Here is a 15,163-nt window from a genome sequence, read left to right as displayed (position 1 = left end):
ATTTCTGACCCACTTTGCGACATTAAATGTACATGGTTCAACTCTGGCTTATCAACTCTGACTGATTGTTCTTTCACTTTATGTTGCCGATGCTTCCAGCCATCCATCTCTCTCTCATCAGTGCTCCTCTACCCTCTTTTCCTGGAAATCCCTGAAACATTACTTTTGTTTGTGTTCACCAGCCATTTCTTCTTCCTCATTATGTCTCACGGTCTTCCCTTTCTATGTGTGAAAGGGAAGACGTTTTCTCTCCCCTTTTCTCTTTTGGTTACCTCCTCTTGTCTTGTGTTCTTCTCTGGCAGCCTTTTTTGTAAAACTTCAGATTTGTTTTTCTCTTTCGTCATTATGTTTTGTCACGCTTTTTCCCCATGACTTCTAGCTTTACATTTCCCCTATTTAGCCTACTCCATCTCTGGCCTGAGAAAAGTTTGTGTTTTGGGGAAAGAATACCAATTGTTTTCCACTCTTCTGTTGCCCATCAATTCTACATGGGTTAGGGTTAGGGACACATAGCCATTTTTTATATTCCCCTCTCTTTCTGCAGTCCTGAAAAAGTACACAACTTTCTTTCTGTCTCTTCCCATCTGTCACTTCGTCCTCCTCTCATGTCTTAAGGAGCAGCAGAGTGTAGCAGTGTGTTCTACAATACTGTGTCCCATATAGCTGGCCTGGTTGTGGATCCAAGTCCTATTAACTAGGCCAGGGTCCACTTTAAAGAGATACTGGTCCCCAGCAGGGATAACACTCATACACATAATTGGTCATAATGAGAGGTCTAAGAGAAAATGTTGATATAGAAGTCTGTGTCCCAGGAAATGCACATGGGTAAACTATGTGTACGCATGCGCAGGCTATCTCACATACTGTAGGTGAAAACAAACATGGTAGGGATGATAAGGGATGGCTGAGTCATACTAATAACACCTGACAGGAGTGTTATTGGTCACACACTGTGTGTGTGTGTGTGTGTGTGTGTGTGTGTGTGTGTGTGTGTGTGTGCACACACGCACATTCGTGGTGAGAGCAGTGTGATGGTGTGTGTGCCATGGTGGCGTCACACCAAGTCAGGAGGACGGAACTCTCATGGCTGTGTGCTGTGTCACACTTCCTGTTTGTTCCTAGTCGCCATCTGCTTTCCCACTGCTAACTTGTGTGTGTGTGTGTGTGTGTGTGTGTGTGTGTGTGTGTGTGTGTGTGTGTGTGTGTGTGTGTGTGTGTGTGTGTGTGTCTGCAGGCTGGGTTACGGCCATCTTCTCCATGACTTCGTCTGCAAGCTGTCACAAGGTGTCAAGGTGCGATGCTATGATAGAGCCCGATGGTGCTGGTATAGCCACACTCGTGCACGTGTGCGCATGCATGTGAATATCTCTCTATGTGCATGTGACAGGTGTGTGTGTGTGTGTGTGTGTGTGTGTCAGTGTTGATTTTGACAGCAAATTTTTATTTAGTTTTGGTCATTTGGTCTTTTGAATAAAATTCCATTTAGTTTCAGTCCTATTTTAGTCATCTGAAAGGTTTTACTGTTAGTCTAGTTTTAGTCGACTAAATATCATAAGTTTATAGTCGACTTACCGTAATCTACAATTGATTTAGTCGACTAAAATGTATTTAGTCTTAGTTTTAGTCATCATAGCTTAAGTTCTTTTTTGTTTTTATTTAGTTTTCGTCAGTGAAAAAAGGTAGACGACGGACATTTTTCGTCATAGTTTTAGTCGACGAAATCAACACTGGTGTGTGCTGTGTGTGTGTGTGTGTGTGTGTGTGTGTGTGTAGTGTGTGTGCGCAGTCTCACCCAGACGGCTTCCATTGCGAGGCATTGCCATGAAGGACCCGAGGCTGCCTCCGATGACACTGTGGGGTCTGCGGAGCGGGGGCTTCTTGAAGGACCCTGTGTACTGGTGCAGGAAGGAGTGCATACTGTGGGAGGTAGGGGGCCGGCCGTTCCGCACGATGGGCTCTGCAAACACACAGCCAAACCATACATAATGTCACTCAGTGGGTTTATGGGTCAATCTATAGCAAAATCAATACAAATATCAATATGAATCTGACAAGTGGAGATGCATCGATTTAACTAATGTAATGGGTAGGTAGATGGATGGATGGGTGAATGGATGGATGGATGGATGGATGGGCCCTTCATTTCTTGTAAAAACGGAATGAATACCTGGTACTACTGAAACACATGACTTTGCTTTGATTTTGTATTAAATTAATATCCAAATAATGTAATAAACCTCCACTCATTCGTTGACAAAAACTCACACAGAACCCAAGATATCGTGATCCGAAGATTTGCTGCTCCATTCACTTCTTGGTTAACTTATTACTTAAAAATCCTATATCTCGGCTCCTGTGTACTTTCTTTTTTTACTATGTATTTTTGGCCCAGACATGTTATTTTCGGCGTATAAAAATGAACGGGAGGTCGCGATGCCATTTTTTCTTTTTTCGCGAAAGCACAGTGCAATACTTGCAATACATTTTGGATATTAGTACAGTGTTCGATTGTGTGGTTGCTGCTTTTTTCATTCAATTACATTTATATCCCAAATCCTGTCAATAGTTGCTGTGCTTTGTGGCAAAAGCACAAAAGGTCAAACGTTTATATTGCAAGTGTGTGTGCATAGACATAATATACGCAGACACCGCATTGGCCACCGAATCATATGTCAACATCACCGCCATATTGGCAGGGTCAGGGCAACTAGCCATAACTCCACTGCAAGAAATCTAAGTAAAAGATTGCTGTAAATCTTTCACAATTTGCATTTATTTTTAAACAAGGGTTCTTCCAGTCCAACAGGACGCAGATACCGTACTTTTAATTTCCTCCTTGAGGACAGGGTTTTAAGCTGCTCTTTTTTTTTTATCAATATAATGTAATTTTGTCCAATCTGTATGGTAGAGTATGTTAAAACAACATAACTTATACCAGCGGTTCCCAGACTTTTTAGGCATTGCACCCCCTTACATACCAACTAGGGTGATGCACCCCTATCCTCAGAAAAATTGCCTATTTATAGCCACATTGAAGGCATCACACATGCACAAATAATCACACCACATAAAATATAACACATAAAAACACACGATAAAAATTCAAGAGCGCACAGAAATGTGCACAGTTGAATTAAATTGAAACTACATCGTAACAAAGTTTCAATTAATTGCAACAAAGTTACACACAAGGCAAGGAAAGGAAAGTGTTTTTGTATAGCACATTTCAACAACAAGGCAATGCAATGTGCTTTATTGTGCTTTACAAACGTCACTTTTAAATAGCAAAGAGGAAGGGTGAGGGCAGGGACACACGCACAGGCTCATTGGCAGAGGGCCATCATGAGAGAAGATGGGGGGGGGAATGCTGTCATAATTAAGCCTCATTAAATTAAATTATAAAAATGACTGAAATAGCAGCTGAAGTGCATTTTGGGTACACTATTAATTTGTTAAAATGCAAGTTTTTTAATTAAACTTTGACCAAAGTTTACAAAAGGAAATGTTTTAATTGCATGCTTTTACTTCATTAAAAATCCCATTTGGTGGTTTAATGGTGTAATTATTGTTACATCCATTAAACTACCATTACATGTTTCTACGTGCACCCCCATAGAGGCAGCTCAGGCAGCCCAAGGGGTGCACGCACCCCACTTTGGAATCCCTGACTTATACAATCGGTGGTTGTATTGTTTGTCTCTCTGCTCTTCTATTGAGCCATTTAGATCATGTCAAAAGGCCATGTCTCACCCAGACACAGGATCTGAAGTTTGGGCACGACGGTTCTCGCCAAACCTGGCCACAGCGGGACGTCTGGTCAATGCGTTTCAATGAGAATGTGTGTGGAATTTTATAAATGTTTTCGTACGTGGATGTGCGCGGACGGTAACTAACGTGAGAGTGGAAAAAGGCGCTATCCATGAGCTTATGCTTGCGCGACCGGTGGGTTTCAAGTGTATGGGTGTGTGAGTACATAGTACTATACAAGTGCAGTCTCGTCTTTACTGTCCGCTGTCTTTTCATTAGAACAAGCATTCTTGCTAATGACGCCTGAAAACTACCCTTCAACTGAACGGAGTGCCTTGGACTTGTTTTAAGTTCACCGCCGAAAAGACTTCTCACTTCAACAAAGGAAATGAACTTAGTGCTTTGGCCTATTAGCAGAAGTCAGTATTCCATCATTTAAATACCAGTAAGAGCACACTGACCGCTGCCAGGCAGCTAATATACAGCATTTCAGTACAGCTGAAAAAGCCGTCAATTCCATTTCTCTGGACGTTAACCGATGTTTTCATCCTGAGCAATTTACAACAAACCAGCAGATCCACCATCTGCTTGGTGTCCCACTAATGGATACCTTGACAGGGTAAACAAGGGAACTGGCGTACTCAACTCAAAACTCTATAAGAGTATGACGGGTGCTGACCCCAACGGCACAAAAAAGCAGTCTGGCAACTAAGTAAGTATGCAACACTGGCAACAAGACCTGGAACGCATCTGTGTCACTTTAGATTTCTTTGGCTATTCAAAAATAGCAGATATACTTTGTAGATCTATTTTTGAAAAATCGTGAAAAAATATTTTTTATATATTTTATAGTTAGAATTTAGAAAACATTTTAAGAATCGGACTCAGGTCTTAAAGGGTTAATAACACAGAGCAGCCGAAGGTGACAGACGTGTTTCAGCCCTAGGCCTTACTCAGCATTTCTCTGAAAAGTGTCACATACAAAAACATTAAATAAGTTACATACTTATTTGCGAGTTCTGATGACATTCAATTTGCTATTTTTGTCCTATATAATGTACCCTATATATAATCTACAAGCTAACAACACATCCCGATGCAACGCTTGTAGATGAGCTTGTAGATCTTCTGCCATATTAGCTACGGTATTTTTGAAGACGTTAACAGAAAGTTTGACAAAAGTGTGCACACAATAGGGATGCCAGGGTTAAAGCGGTGAACAAGGCACACGCTTGCTGATGGGCATATTATTGTTGCTGTCATACAACTTCTATTCCTTCCAACACGGGGTGAACTTTAACCCCTGCTGCCCTACCCAGATGAAGTAGTAGTACTGTGACTGATTCAAACACACATGCAATGTCTGCTTATTATAAGTGACTTTGGGCTTCTTTTTATAAAGTTGCTAGTAAATATTGGTAGTTGCGGTTTGTGTTTTTTTTTTTGGGGGGGGGGGGGTTTGTTTCTAGTGTAAGCAAGTGTAGTTTATTTGGGCTTGCTTACACATTTTGTAATTAAGTATTATCATGTTATGGACCCCCAAATTAATATGTATTTGTCCTTAACCCCCATCTGAAAATGCATTGTGCCAGGGAGCCCTGTACCAGAATATTTCAAAAATCTTCCAAATATTCCACATTTTATTTCAAGATTTTTTGAAAATAGCAGATCTACAAGCTCGCGACGCGTTGTGAGCTTGTAGATCTGTTGTGAACAGTACATAGGTTTAAAGTGCTCATGTGGCCTAGTCGCTTCTTTTGGGCTTGTTTTCCTAGACCTGGTTGGTTGCTTATTTCTCTCTAATAATCTGGCAACACTGATGCAAATAAGTAAGCCTTGCCGAGCCCTGAGGCCCATAGGGCAGGAGCCTATCTCCTGTTTCCTTAGTGTGAGGCAGCTTGATGTACAAGTACACCCCCTGGACATGACGCTCGCAGGGACTTACCCCAATCCAACCCTTGATGCTGAGTGCCAAGCAGGGAGACACTGGGTCCCATTATTAGAGTCTCTGGTATGACCCCGGCCGGGGGATCGAACCCCGACCTCCCAGTCTCAGGGCGGACACTCTAACCACAAGGCCGGTAGGAGCTGATGCAAAACCCTCCAGCAGAAGCATAACACAACACACACACTAACCGTTGTCCTTGGAGCCGTTGTCCTCGATGGTCATCTGCTCGGCCAGCTCTGACAGGGATTCATCGACGCTGTGGCTGGAACGCAGCGTCAGAGACAGACGCCGCTTGAGCCTCTTCATCTTCTCCATGGCAGGGCAGTGAGTGCACGGCCTGCGAGGACACACACACAGAAGGACAAAAGTCAACATCACTGACTGTACTAATAAGACACAAACAACAGCCAGAGGGTTGTTTGTATGAATGAATGCAGTGTTGTGCAGTGTTGATTTTGACAGCCAATTTTTTATTCAGTTTCAGTCAGTCTTTTGAATCAAATTCCATTTAGTTTTAGTCATATTTTAGTCATCTGAAATGTTTTACTGTTAGTCTAGTTTTAGTCGACTAAATATCATAAGATTATAGTCGACTAAATCTACAGATGATTTAGTCGACTATAATGTATTTCGGCGGTGCCTTGATTACGTCGTAATGGGTGATTTTACACTTGGTTGTCAATATATTTAGTTTAGTACGATGACTTAGTTTAGTCATCGTAGCTTAGTTTTTATTTCGTTTTTATTTAGTTTTAGTCAGTGAAAAAAGGTAGTCGACGAACATTTTTCGTCATAGTTTTAGTCGACAAAATCAACACTGCACTGTACTAATAACACACAAACAACAGCCAGAGGGTTGTTTGTATGAATGAATGAATGCAGTGTTGTGTGTTCGTGTGTGTACGAAAAGTGCATGTGTGTGTGTGTGTGTGTGTGTGTGTGTGTGTGTGTGCGTGCGTGCGTGCGTGCGTGTGCGCGCGCGCGAGAAGAAATCTCTTGAGCACGGCGGGGGATTTCAGAATCCCCTCAACGGCTCAAGTGCTCCTGAAACGAGCAAAAAATAGACACATTCATGAATAACCTAGCATTCCTTTTAATCCAATATTCATAAGCAGATGAGGAGGACTGCTGCCAGTCCCCCAGCCCACACAGGACAGCAAACACATGAATAAAGCATGAATAATAACAAATCAAATAAAATAATGAATCAAACCTAATACAACGTTCTCCAATTACACACAAACACACAGAGAACCATACGGACACGAGGGATACGTCACTGAGGCACTTCAGACTGCATGACTTCTGATTGGTTAAGTCATTGTTCTTTTTTTTCTTTTTTTTACCCATTGAGACCTGCATCTGTGTAATTTTTTTATTTGAGCTAAAAAGCATTATTTTACACTTTGGGCTATTCAAAAATAGCAGATCTACAAGCTCATAGCGCGGCACTATGAGCTTGTATATCTGCTATTTTTGAAAAAATCTTGAAAATGTTTGCAAATCTTTGAATATATATATTTCTAAAGCGAACATTTTTTAACTCAAATCTTTGCTTCTGGGGGGGGGTCCCTGGAACAAGATATTTTGATGGGGTGTCCGCGGCCAAATACATTTAATTTTGGGGGTCCTTGACATGAAAAAGATGGAGCACCACTGATAAAGAAACATACGTTTTTCAGAAAACTGTTGAGATTTAGGAGACATGTAGAATCGGCTTCAGGTCTCAATGGGTTAAGATATGCCTTTTCATGCCTTTATTTAGAGAGGGATAGGGAAAGTAGGCTGACAGGAAATGGGAGAGGGATGGGGGAGGGTGACACGCAGCAAAGGTCGTCGGGAACGGGAGTCGAACTCGCGACAGGCTGGCATTGCAGCCTGTTGCGACGCCTGGACCGTCAACGCTACAGCCCAGGACGGGTCAGTGTTGGTAAACAGACAGGTAGCTCTGTTAACCACTTTCAACCTGCTGTCATCGCTATTTTGGACAGAATTAAAAAGGCAAAAATATCAGATGTACAAGGTCGGCTATCTGTCATACAACAACGTATATAGGGCTTAAAGCTACACTATGTAACTTGCTTAGTTACGATATTTTGACCAATCTGTACGGTAGAGTATGTTAATACAATATAACACAGCTGCGGTGGTTGTATTTGTTCTCCCTGTCACAACGAAGTAGAAAATGACAACACTGGTGCGGGAGACCCGGGTTCGATTCCCCAGCAGGACATTGAAGTTACGTAGCTTTAAAGTCGTTCAAGAATGGCAAAGAATTAGGACACCCACCCCACACCATGACATCCATGGTGTCATGGTGGGCGACACTGGACGATGCACACACACACACACACACACACACACACACACACACACACACACACACACACACACACACACACACACACACACACACACACACACACACACACACACACACACACACACACACACACACACACACACACACACACACACACACACACACACAGTACACATGAAGACCGCTGTACACACACACACAAGTTTGTCCTCAGACTGCACACACCCTTGAGGACCATTTGCCGTGTTGTGATTGGCAGGTTTGGTGGCCGACCGCGTTGACATAAGTGGGCCAATAGTTGCGGTGATTGGCCGAGACGAGACTGCAGAGTGACGGGAGGTGAAAGACCAGCAGACAGACTGGAAGTCCATGGCAGCAGCAAAGCCTGATTTATATACTTCATTGTCATACGATGGCGTCACATACAGCAGGGGTCTTCAACGTTTTCAGGCTAAGGACCCCCTAGCTGAGAGAGAGATGAAGCAGGGACCCCCTCTATATTGTATAAAATTGTTACTTGTGTTTACTTGGTCTGCACTTTTTTCCCTCTACACAAAACCTCTTTGCCAAAAATAGCCGATCTACAAGCTCACAGCTCAGAATAGGGATGCCATGGTTCAAGTGGTTAATTTAAAACATAAAAATCATATCACACAAAGATTTGGCGGACCCCCTGTAGTAACTCTGAGGACCCCCTAGGGGTCACGGACCCCCTGTTGAAAACCCCTGACATACAGAAAATAGCTGATCTACAAGCTCAAGATGTGTTGCAATGCGACACATTGTGAGCTTGCAGATCTGCAATATCTTCGTCACGACACCGTGATACGGCAAATTTTCAATCAGGCCTATACAGTACGTTGTGTAAGCCTGTATACTGTACGTACTGTATTAGAGAGGATACATTAACTCTGAGTGTGTGTGTGTGTGTGTGTGCGTGTGTGCGCACGCACGGACGCACGCACACGCTGACACAGCAGTCAACCAGGTCACAGGAAACACCTTGCTGTCACTGCCTCAGGCCAGCTTCCCTGTTCATTGTGTTGCCTCGGTAACGCCCCTTAGGGCAGGGGGGTGGAATGGGTACCTCTGCTGACCCTGTGATAACACACACACACACACACACTGCCGGCTGAGGGGGAGGAAGGGGTGTTGGGTGATATGTGACACAGACAGGAAATGCAGTCGGGCGATGATATGGCACACAAACACCCCCACCGCCGCAGCCCTGGCATTCCACACCTGGCCAACACCTTCAGATAAACAACCTCCGCTATGCAACCCTGTCTAGTATCTCTCTCCCTCCTTCTCTCCCTCCAAGGTCGTTAGATTCCTGCATAGTCATGGGATGATGCCATGATGTGGCTGTCTGGACAGACAGGGGTTAACCTCATCTACACACACACACACACACACACACACATCAGCCGTTCCTGAAATTCCACGGCCATTCCCTATCAAGATGAGTGTGTGCATTGCTGGATTCGGCTGGAATCATTCAATCAATCAGTGTCTGAGTGTGTGACCGCAATCTAGTAGCTCCCCTACCCCCACTGCCGTGGTTAACTAACCACACACACACATACACGCACGCACTCACACAGCTCATTATAGCCACAGGCACGTAAGTTAGCAGGCCAATTCTGTACAGTGGAATACACCCGTTTGCTAGTAAACCGCTACCGACTGATGTCAATGTGGTCTACTGCATCGTGTGTGTGTGTGAGTGTGTGTGTGCATCTTTTCTACTGCATCTTGTGTGACTGTGTGTGTGTGTGTGTGTTTTAGCCTAGTAAGCCATTAGGCTGCACTGCCAATAAAGCACAAGTCTGTGTCTATCCTTAGACATTGATGTCATTTTGTGTGTGGGTGTGTGGGTGTGGGTGTGTGTGTGTGTGTGTGTGTGTGTGTGTGTGTGTGTGTGTGTGTGTGTGTGTGTGTGTGTGTGTGTGTGTGTGTGTGTGTGTGTGTGTGTGTGTGTGTGTGTGTGTGCGCGCGTCCAAACTCCCCCACAAAACCAGGCAGGGAAGAGGGCGGGGGTGCTTTGATGTCTTTACTAGTGTGTGTGTGTGTGTGTATGTGTATGTGTATGTGTGTATGTGTATGGGGGTGTGTGTGTGTGTGTGTGTGTGTGTGTGTGCATGTGTGTGTGTGTGTGTGTGTGTGTGCGTGTAGAACATGACCCGTTTCTCTTCTCATCTCGGCAGGAGTTGATCTCATTAAAGCACAGAGGGCTAATGAAGCAGGGATGTGGGCACAGACACACCATGCAGATCATACAGATGCACAGTAATATCCTCAGTGTTAATATAACTCTGAGATATGTGTGTGTATGTCTATATAATGTAAAGAAGTATTTAAATGAAGTATATGTGTGTGTGTATATGTGTGTGTGTGTGTGTGTGTGTGTGTGTGTGTGTGTGTGTGTGTGTGTGTGTGTGTGTGTGTGTGTGTGTGTGTGTGTGTGTGTATACACTTACACACACATACATATATGTGTATGTGTGTACACACATACATACACACACACACACACACACACACACACACACACACACACACTCCAAATGGGAACGGCGTGGTTCCAATGTTGATCTGGGACTTTGTTTGACCGGCCTGTGACAGTAGTCATCTATGACACCTCTATGACATAAGAGACTCCAAACCTTTGGCAAGGATTCAGCATGGGCCCCATTGACTTCCATTAAAAAACTAAAGTTAAATATTTCAACAAGTCTAAAACACATGTAAAAGAAAATGTGTGGAGGTACTTCTGTAGCCTACAGGCAGCATGCATACAAAGTATGACACTTATCGGTCCAGGGGTTTATGAGATTAGTTCCGAACACCCAGACCAACACACGCACGCACACGCACACACACACACACACACACACACACACACACACACACACACACACACACACACACACACACACACACACACACACACACAGCCTCTTGCAGAGTCACGGCATAAAAATAATTAAATAACCCAGAGAGAAGATGAGGAGACAAAGATAAACAAGTGTGTCAGTGTGGTTTACTAACAGGATTTAGCGGTTGAACATTTTATCAGCAGTGCTTGTGTTCCACATCAAGAGCACACACGTGTACGGGCAACGTGCACGCTCACGTTTTCTGTCACACACATTGAAAGGGCACAGTGTGGGGTTTTCTTTTCACTCCCAGTGCAAAAAGATGGACCCAAATATACCAAATACGCCTAAATTACAATTTAGGCATTTAGCAGACGCTCTTTATCCAGAGAGACTTACCGTATGCAAAGTAAACACAAGGTAATACATCAAATGCATAAGTGCCTCAGTAATCTAGGATCATAGGTAAACCAAGAACCTAACATCAGTCTAAACAACGCATCTGTGTCATTTTAGATTTGAGCTATAACCATTATTTTATACTTGGGCTATTTTTGTGAAAAATCGTATATCTGCTATTTTTGAATAGCCAAAGAAATCTAAAATGACACATATGCGTTCCCGGGATTGAACGGGTTAATTGCTCCATTGGAAAATGGAGAAAACAGACTTTGTCTTTCACTCTGTAGAGCAAACTTGCTCTCTCCTCCGTTACAAGTAAACAAGCCTGCAAATTCAGCATTCGCCAAAATGAAACGGCAAATTAAGGATCTTCCTTTTGACGCGACCGTCCACTTTGTGGAGCTTGTGCTTCCGAACATAAAAACAGAACACGCGCATACAAGCACACGAGACATACGCGCGCACAGTCGCGCACGCACACACGCACACAGAGATAAGCTCTCTTTGTGTTATACACAGAGTGCTGTAACAGAGACGGGTATTATCTCTCTAGCACACCAAAACAAAGAATCGTTCATGTGACAGATCTAGGGGGTTGGTGTGTGTGTGTGTGTGTGTGTGTGTGTGTGTGTGTGTGTGTGTGTGTGTTGGATTTAGAGACATGTGGAGGGGAGTGTGGTTACAGCATCTGGTACATGTGAATGATGAGGAGAAGAGTGTGTGGGGAATTCATCATCAAAAGCAATCCAGCATACTGCTGCCACTGATAGGCTCTCACCCATATCTCTCTCTCTCTCGCTCTCTCTCTTGTCTGCAAGTCTAGCTTTTCATCAGCCCTGCCTGAACCTGAAGAACTCGACAAAAAAAATATTCTCTTTTTCCACATATACCTCCTGGATAGGTGCAGATGTGCACTCGGCTGCGTTAAGTCCTGACCCACAATTCCAAATTCAAACCCCGCTCAAACCCCCACCCCCAAACAGCCGCTGAGCATCTTGCCCCCGCCTCCTCTCATCACTTCCTCTGCCTGCTACTGGGTGTCTCCAAGTGCATCGTGGGTAGTGCTGAGGAGGAGACTTCAAAGGAGGCGGCAGGGGGAGGGGCATCAGGCAACGAGGCCTAATTAAGACAAGTCTACTACACATTCAGAGACGCAGTCACGAGCACACTGTTAAGGCTGCTACACACTGTACGACTTTTAAAGTGGTCGGGGGGGGGGGGGGGGAATCATCAGATCGTTAAGCATTTCACACTACACGAGTCTCTTTCTTCAAATCGGCTGCCATATATCGTTGTGGTTTTCACACTATAAGATTGATCGCAGACAAGGGATGACACACTGCAAGAGTTCACTAGGATGCGATCCTGACCCGATACATACATTTGTTTTTATTCCAATTAATTTTAACCGACATCTCACGAAAATGTGCAAGGGTCCCGTGACATATGCGCGAGACCGAGACAGGACGCTATTGATTGACATTAAATAATTCTCTCTCTTTCTGTCTCTCTCTCTCCCTCTCCCTCTCTCTATGAAACAAACATGTCAACCAGTGCGCAATGCAATTCAGTAGCAGTGTTGCCATGTCCGCTTATTATAAGCGACGTTGGGCTTGTTATTCTGTGAAGTTGCTTGTAAAAATTGGTAGTTGTGGTTTGCGTTTTTTGGGGCTTATTTCTAAAGTATAGTTGCTTATTTGGCCTTGTTTCCTAATGTTGTTTAAACCAGTGGTTCTGAAACATTCTCATGGCAAGGACCTCCGAACCAGATTTATGGGCAGAGTTTCCTCTTTTGTCAACCCTCAGGCCCTCAGGACCCTCTCGGGGGCCCTGATTCAGCCCCTTTTTGACTATGCTAGCTCCTCTTGGTACTCTAACACCTCAGTGTCACTGCAGACTAAGCTTCAAACCTCCCAAAACAAACTGATCCGACTACTTCTCGGACTGGGGCCCATGACCCACCTCTCTCCCACTCACTTTGCCAGCCTAGGCTGGCTCAGGGTGGAAGACAGGGTTAAACAACAAAAAATGGGTCTGGTCTTCAAAATTGTAAATGCAGATTTGCCCGAAATGCCCCCTATACCCGCATATCTGTATAAATACCTCGAAAAAGTTAGTGACACCCACAGCCACGAAACTAGAGGGAGCGTAAACAACAATCTGGTACCACCCACCCATAAAACAAACATGGGCAAATTCTCCTTCTATAGCACAGCCACCAAGGAATGGAATAGTCTAACCCCATCCCTCAAAAAATGCAGTTCGCTGGGCTCATTCAAAACAGCCCTAAAAACTCATCTTTCTGGAGGCCGAAAGAGGAGATAGTACCAGTTTCCCTGTAGACAGACGACCGCCCCCCCTCCTCTTTTTTGTACATATTTTGTATTTCCTCATGCATTTTTTTGTATATAATCGTTATTTTTCCATGCTTCACCCCCCCCCCCCCATTTTTTGTACATTTATTTTATATTTTTTTTCATGCTCTTTTTTTTGGTACATAGTTGTATTTTTTCTGTATTACCTGTATTTTCATGTTGATTTTTGAACTGTTTGGTTGCTACTATATATGTCTATGAAATTAATTCAAGGACCCCAACGGAAACAAGTCCGCAAGGACTTTTTTGGCCGGACCTTTTAGTCAAAAGCATTATAAATGTAACTGTGTTGTTTTACATTCTTTTGCCTAATAAAAATTTCAATCAATCAATCAAAAACTAATGCTCTGAGGAAGGCTCATAGCCAAAACGCGTAAGCGTTCATTCTTTTTTTTATATGTATACTGGACTTTGGGTCTCTAGCACTCCACTGAGAAAACCCATTGTTGATGCGCAACCTCTTTTTCTTATTTTGACCCCCAAACTAATGTTTGTCCACAGACACCCCCCCCCGCCCTTCTTCTGAAAATATGTTGTGCCATAGACCCCCATACAAGATTTGTGTGGATTTGGAAAATATTCCACAATTTTCTTTGAAAATAGCCGATCTACAACCTCACAAATACCTTCAAATTTCCAATGTATTTGTATATAGGTTTAAAGTGTTCATGTGGCCTATAGTGGCTTATTTTGGGCTTGTATTCATAAACCTGGTTGCTTATATCTCTCGCAAAATCTGGCAACACTGTTCAGAAGCATTTCCTCGGACGTTCACGCCACGGTGATGAAACATATTCCAGTCTTGATGACGACGAACCTTTATGTACATATAGAGCTACTCTATAGGCCTACAGTAGGTGACAAAGGAATTATATCCCCTCATACCTGCAACCTATAAATAAAATAAAAACCTGGCTGCAACAGAGAAGGAGCGCACGTGTTCTAAATGTTTTAATAACACCAGTTGCGTAGCGTCGGGACTTTCCTGGTCCATGCTGCTGATTCAAGCATACTGTAATAACTGCTCTCATTGGCTGTAGTACGGATCAGCTCGGGTGATCGCAAACCCGTTCATACTGTGAGATCTCCAGTCAGCCAGAGAGACAAATATCAAACCTGCTAGAAATCTAAAAATGCTCTGGAAGGTCTCGCCGATCGCTTTTATCGCGGGTGGATCATCTTCTCGGAGTGCCTTTCACACACAGCGAGCAACACCTCTGCGAGCAAAGCCCGATCTTGCGTCAGATCGGGGGTTTTGCCGGCGAGCGTCAAAAAAAGGTCGCCGACAGCCAAATCGAATAAAAAATCTTGCAGTGTGTAGTAGCCCTTAGCTAAAGCACCTCCTGTGCGTGTGCGATGTGTCTCCCTCAAACCCTGGTACTCTACGACTGTGGTTCTCAAACCACAAAGGTCAAGGGACCCCAAATTTATATGGATTTGGCCGTGGACCCCTGTTTGAAAAGATTTGGACCCCCATAACAGAAGATTT

At 43.8% G+C, this 15,163-nt stretch overlaps 1 protein-coding gene across 1 annotated transcript in view; it reads right to left on the bottom strand.

Annotated features, from left to right (window-relative positions):
• The window catches only part of cdk17 (cyclin dependent kinase 17), a 47,509-nt gene that overhangs the window by 15,333 nt on the left and 17,013 nt on the right, over positions 1-15,163 (bottom strand). Inside the window, exons 2-3 of the mRNA XM_080421761.1 lie at positions 5,884-6,032; positions 1,793-1,957 (exon numbers count right to left, since the gene is read on the bottom strand). Coding sequence (XP_080277887.1) covers positions 1,793-1,957; positions 5,884-6,010 — 292 coding nt within the window. The 5' untranslated portion in view covers positions 6,011-6,032. The remainder of the gene's footprint in view (positions 1-1,792; positions 1,958-5,883; positions 6,033-15,163) is intronic.

The sequence above is a fragment of the Gymnoscopelus braueri genome (assembly GCF_963280865.1).
Source record: "Gymnoscopelus braueri genome assembly, chromosome: 23".
Classification (NCBI taxonomy): Eukaryota; Metazoa; Chordata; class Actinopteri; order Myctophiformes; family Myctophidae; genus Gymnoscopelus; species Gymnoscopelus braueri.
This window is presented reverse-complemented; position numbering and strand designations above follow the sequence as displayed.